The 4970-nt window shown below is 39.1% G+C and overlaps 1 protein-coding gene across 1 annotated transcript; it reads left to right on the top strand.

Moving 5' to 3' along the window:
• Positions 1 to 3595: 3595 nt before the first annotated feature.
• Positions 3596 to 4579, top strand: LOC131490957 (olfactory receptor 1361-like). Its single transcript, XM_058693355.1, has one exon. It carries the CDS (start codon positions 3596 to 3598, stop codon positions 4577 to 4579), a length of 984 nt encoding a protein of 327 aa, XP_058549338.1.
• Positions 4580 to 4970: the final 391 nt, after the last annotated feature.

Genomic DNA, 4970 nt, shown 5'->3' on the forward strand with positions numbered 1-4970 from the left:
ACTGGTATCTCATAAAGCCTTATGCCTTGTAGCTAATTCAGCTGAGTTAAGATGTTTGATTTAATAACACTCAATAACAGAAAGGATAGGTTAGGAGAGCTGTATTCTTGAAATGATGAAATGGGAGTCATTTTCCTCTTGGGGTCTTTTCTTGCTCAACTGTTGACATTATGCAAGAAAACCTGTGGTGTCCCCCAGGGAGTAGACCTTCCCTATAGACCCAATTGTTTTCAGAAGTTTTATGGTGAGATCCAGGTGTAAGGAAGCAGAAGAAGCACACTCTCCAGCCCCAGCTGATAATGGAAGGTAGATGGGCTCAGCTCATTATAATTAATATTTCATCTGAACACAGAGGTGCCTGGGGTTGGTAGAGTCCAGGGTGAGTGTGTATAAGTGACACTTCACTGGAACGAGCTACTATATAGAAAGGCTTTTATGGAAAATGATGGAAAGAGAATCCTTATTTTTGTAAGATTGTGGTGAAGAGGGAGCACAACTCTACCTAAACTTTCTATCTTGAGTGTATGGTGGCAGATACAGAGAAAAGGTGAGAATAAGGCTATATTCTGTCCTAACGGTAAATCAAAAGGAAAGAAGAAATAATAAATCATAACCCTCTTTTAGAAAATAGTGTGGTATTGGTACTAAGAATATCAAAGAATAGAATGAGGAAGTCATGGGATGGGAGAATTGTCAATTATAACATGAAAAAAATAGGATTTTGAGTGTAATTATGAAGGCTTAGATGGAGAATATAGTCATGCAGTCAGGGAGGGTATGGAAAGATATTCCACAGTTCCCAGGTGCACGAAATATGTGACAGAGCATCTAATTTATTTTATGATAATTTGGAAGATGCATTTTTGAGACAGAGAAAAGGAAATTCCAATTTATACATCTCAGATTCAAACTTTGTGATTCATCAACACAGGGGAACAGACTAGAAATAGAATTTAGACCAAGAAGGCATTTAATAGAGCAGATTCCTAATATTTAGATATTTATAAAACAGTGAATTATCTAATATCTCTTGGTTCTTTCATCAAAGAAGAAAGACAAGAATAAGCATGATTAAGGCCTGACACTCTAGCTCTGTTCCTTCTCCATGACTTTAGATATCCCCGAAGCACCAGGTGGGAACCTGAGATGCTTTTCTGTTTCATGCTGGGGATTCTTCCTTTTTTTCTCTCTCTGATTTCAGTTTAGTTTACTGTCTTGAGGTGTTCAAATCTGTATTTGAATATGTGTCCATACCTTCCTTACCTAAATGGACTACTCCAAACCATCAGCGTCCTTAATCCCTCAAAATTGTCTAAATAGGACCTACAGAGCTCTGACAAGACTAATGTTGACATTTGGGGAAATAGGAAATATACAGAAATGAGTCTTGAAGAAGTCAGCCAAGAGTACTACCACTGCTTATTACTCTTTTTGCATATAATTAGTTTAAAAATACTGTTTTGCTTTTCTTGGAAGAAAATGGACTCTATGTTATTACATTCTCTTCATAATGGATAAATCTATATCTTTGGCACTTTTTCCTTCTTGAAGTTCATTTTCTTTCATCCTTTCCCCATGAAGGAACTTATCCCATCTCTCTTCCTTCCCATCTCTTCTTGTTCACCTTCATCTATATCTTCATGTTAATGTCTCTGTGTCACCACTGCCTTGAATGGGTAATAGGATCACAGGAGGGTGTAGCTTGATCTATATCCACAGACATAGAGAAAGATACAGGAAGATATAAAGACTATCAGACACTGGAAAATGTAAGTCCTTGTTATCATTTAAGCTCCTGTTCCATGATCTTTTTTAAAAAAATATTTATTTATTTTCAAGAGAGCACAAACTGGGGAGGGGCAAAGAGAGGGGGAGAGAGGATCCAAAGTGGTCTCTGCACTGACAGGCTGACAGCAGTGAGTCCGATGTGGGCTTGAACTCAGAAACCATGAGATCATGACCTGAGCTGGAGTTGGACGCTCAGCCAATTGAGCCACCTAAGTGCCCCTCCATAATCTTTAGAGTGAAGAAAATCACTAAGAGAAGTGTTTTGATTCTTTCTCTGAATATTGGGAATACTCTCCCTTAGTGAGGTGGGACACTGGACTCGTCAAAGAATAAATGCAACTATAGCTCATCATTTGGCTCTGCAATGAAAATTATTTATGTAGTTATACTAATGTAAATGTTGTCTACTAATTTATAGTTTTTACCTGGAATAAATAATTGTGGTTCCAGCTCATAATTTATATGTTTTCAATTTTGACAATATATAGATCAAGATATAGCTTTCTAAATGTTGGGAGGGTCAGGGATGAGGAAGAGAAGTGGAGTCAGCAGTTGATGGAATAAAAAATATAGATTTTAAGTATACTGCTTGAAAGCAGAAAAGCAACAAATTTAACAACTAAAATAATCATCAAAAAATTGGGGAAGGGAGGAGAGAAGAATGGGGATAATGGAAACAAGATAAACCATCTTGCATAGTAGAAAGCCAAAAGATAAATTGATAAAACTGGTACATAGATGCATAAACAAGTAGTATTTTATTTAAAGGTGTAAATGTATGAACCACCAGATGTGATACAACCTAACATGGAGCAAAGTTAGGGTCAGAGACTGATGCTTTTTATTGTATGTTCTTTTATACCTTACGATTTTAAAGCAATTTTTCTCACATTCATGAAGAAATATAGTATTTCATCAAAATATCCTTATCCATATAGTAGTCCCAAAATGTTAGCTCTTTGGTGTACCATGTACATCTGCCTATAGGGAAAACCTGAACTGGAAAGAAACACTCCCATCCACTGGCAGTTTACATTATTTATTGAAAATTAATCATTAATAAAAGCAACGATGTTATTAACCATTTCTACTCTCATCCCAGGTAAGTTCAATTGACTTAATGGAAGAAGAACTCCCCTACAAAAGAACAATATCTTCTGGACATACAAAGTTAGGACCAGATCTTCACTCCAGTGCCCCATCAGAGATGTAGAGACTCAGACATTTGCCTGGAGCCTTGACATAAGTTTCGTTTTCTTTCCAACTCTGACAATCAGCGAAATGTGGTGCTTGTGTCTAATAAAACTATACAGGGTTGAGTCAAGGTTTTGATTCCCAGCTCCTATAAGACCTTCAACAAAGTAGTTTCTTTGCTTTAGTTTTCTTGTCTGTAATATAAAAGTAGTTTGTACCATACGGGATTGTTGTGACAATTAAACGTATGATATTTAGTATGCTGTTTAGCACAGAGCGAACGCCAAAGAAACTTTGTGTTTAGTGATCCCTTGTTTGTTATACAGGGAATTTTGAAAATGCAGGAACCATGTGTGATTTATCCTGATGCCCTTAATATATATCACATTGAGAGATTATAAAATAGTCAGTAAATGAACCTGGAATAAACTAAAGAGTGGGTGGGTACTCCAGTGGATAGAAAGATAATGACAAGGGAAAGAAATGAAGGAAAAAACTCTTTTGGAAACTAGGGGCATGCATGTGAGAAGTTTCCTAAAAGCTATCTCAGAGTAGATTTCAGCATTATTTGATACTAACACTTGCTCTTTGCAGGTGTTATAGATCATGTGTTATGGCCACTAGAAACAGGACAGAAGTAACTGAATTTTTCTTATTGGGCCTGTCCAGCTGGGCAGAGATGCAGCCAGTTATTTTTGGGATTGTCCTTGCCATGTACCTGGTGGCACTTATGGGCAATGCCCTATTAGTAATTGTTGCCCTCTCAGACCCCAGGCTTCAGACTCCAATGTATTTCCTGCTCAGTCAGCTTTCCTTTATCGACATGTTTCTGACAACCATCACTGTTCCCCAGATGCTGGTGCACACACTGTCTGTGAATAGAATCATCTCCTTTAATTGCTGCATGATCCAGCTCTTCTGTTTTATGGCTGTGGGCAGCATGGAAGGCCACTTGCTGGCTGCCATGGCCTATGACCGCTATGTTGCCATCTGTGACCCATTAAGATACTCTGCCATCATCAGCCGTGGCCTCTGTCTGCGTATAACCTTGACCTCGTGGGTGGTTGTCAGCCTCAACAGCCTGCTTTATAGTGTGTTGGTCACCCGCTTAACCTTTTGTGGCAACCAGGTCACCCATTTCTTCTGTGACATCACACCCTTGTTAAAACTCTCCTGCACCCGACCAGTGGTCAATGAAATGCTAATATTTACTGAGGGCGTAGCTGTGGTGGTCAGCCCCTTCTTCTTCATTTTAGGTTCCTATGCCCGCATTGCTGTTGCCATAGCTCGCATGCATTCAGTTGCTGCCCTGCGCAAAGCCCTGTCCACATGTAGCTCCCACATTCTGGTTGTGCTGCTCCTGTATGGCTCTGTGATCCACATGTATCTCCGGCCATCCTCCAGCTATGACTTGGACCAGGATCACCAAGTCGCCATGTTTTACACAGTAGTTACTCCTATGCTAAATCCGCTGATCTACAGCCTGAGGAACCAGGAGGTTAAGGGAGCTCTGCGAAGGCTTTTCAGGAAACTCTGCATCGCAAGAAACTTCCAACCTGGTTCCCAGGTAAATGGGGGATGGCAGAACATCTCCTGAGCACAGAGTTAAGATTTAACTTGAAAATACCTCAAATATATGGATTACATTCCTAATAACTGGTATGGTTCACATTCCTGTGGAATAATCTTCCTTGTTGGCTCCCTCTTGTTTGGATCTGGTAGAAAGAAGTGAGTTCATGAATAAATAGTTCTGGTCCCCATTGACTGACCTAGAATCTCATCATATTGGAACTGAACAGATGTTTTTAGATCTCAACATCTGAATCTCTCATCTTTCAGATCTAATATAGGGCATAGGGGATTACTAAACCAGATTATTACACATAGTAAGGCTTGCAGAATTTTGATCATTTTAGTGATGTTGTGGCATGAACTGTTTTCCAGAGAAAAGTCAAAGTGAGTTACAATACCATTATACAGGAGAGTGT

The sequence above is a fragment of the Neofelis nebulosa genome, chromosome 12, assembly GCF_028018385.1.
Source record: "Neofelis nebulosa isolate mNeoNeb1 chromosome 12, mNeoNeb1.pri, whole genome shotgun sequence".
Taxonomy (NCBI): domain Eukaryota; kingdom Metazoa; phylum Chordata; class Mammalia; order Carnivora; family Felidae; genus Neofelis; species Neofelis nebulosa.

Excerpts from the sequence above, each read along its gene's own strand:
- LOC131490957 (XM_058693355.1), top strand. The coding sequence starts at position 3,596 with ATGGCCACTAGAAACAGGACAGAAGTAACTGAATTTTTCTTATTGGGC.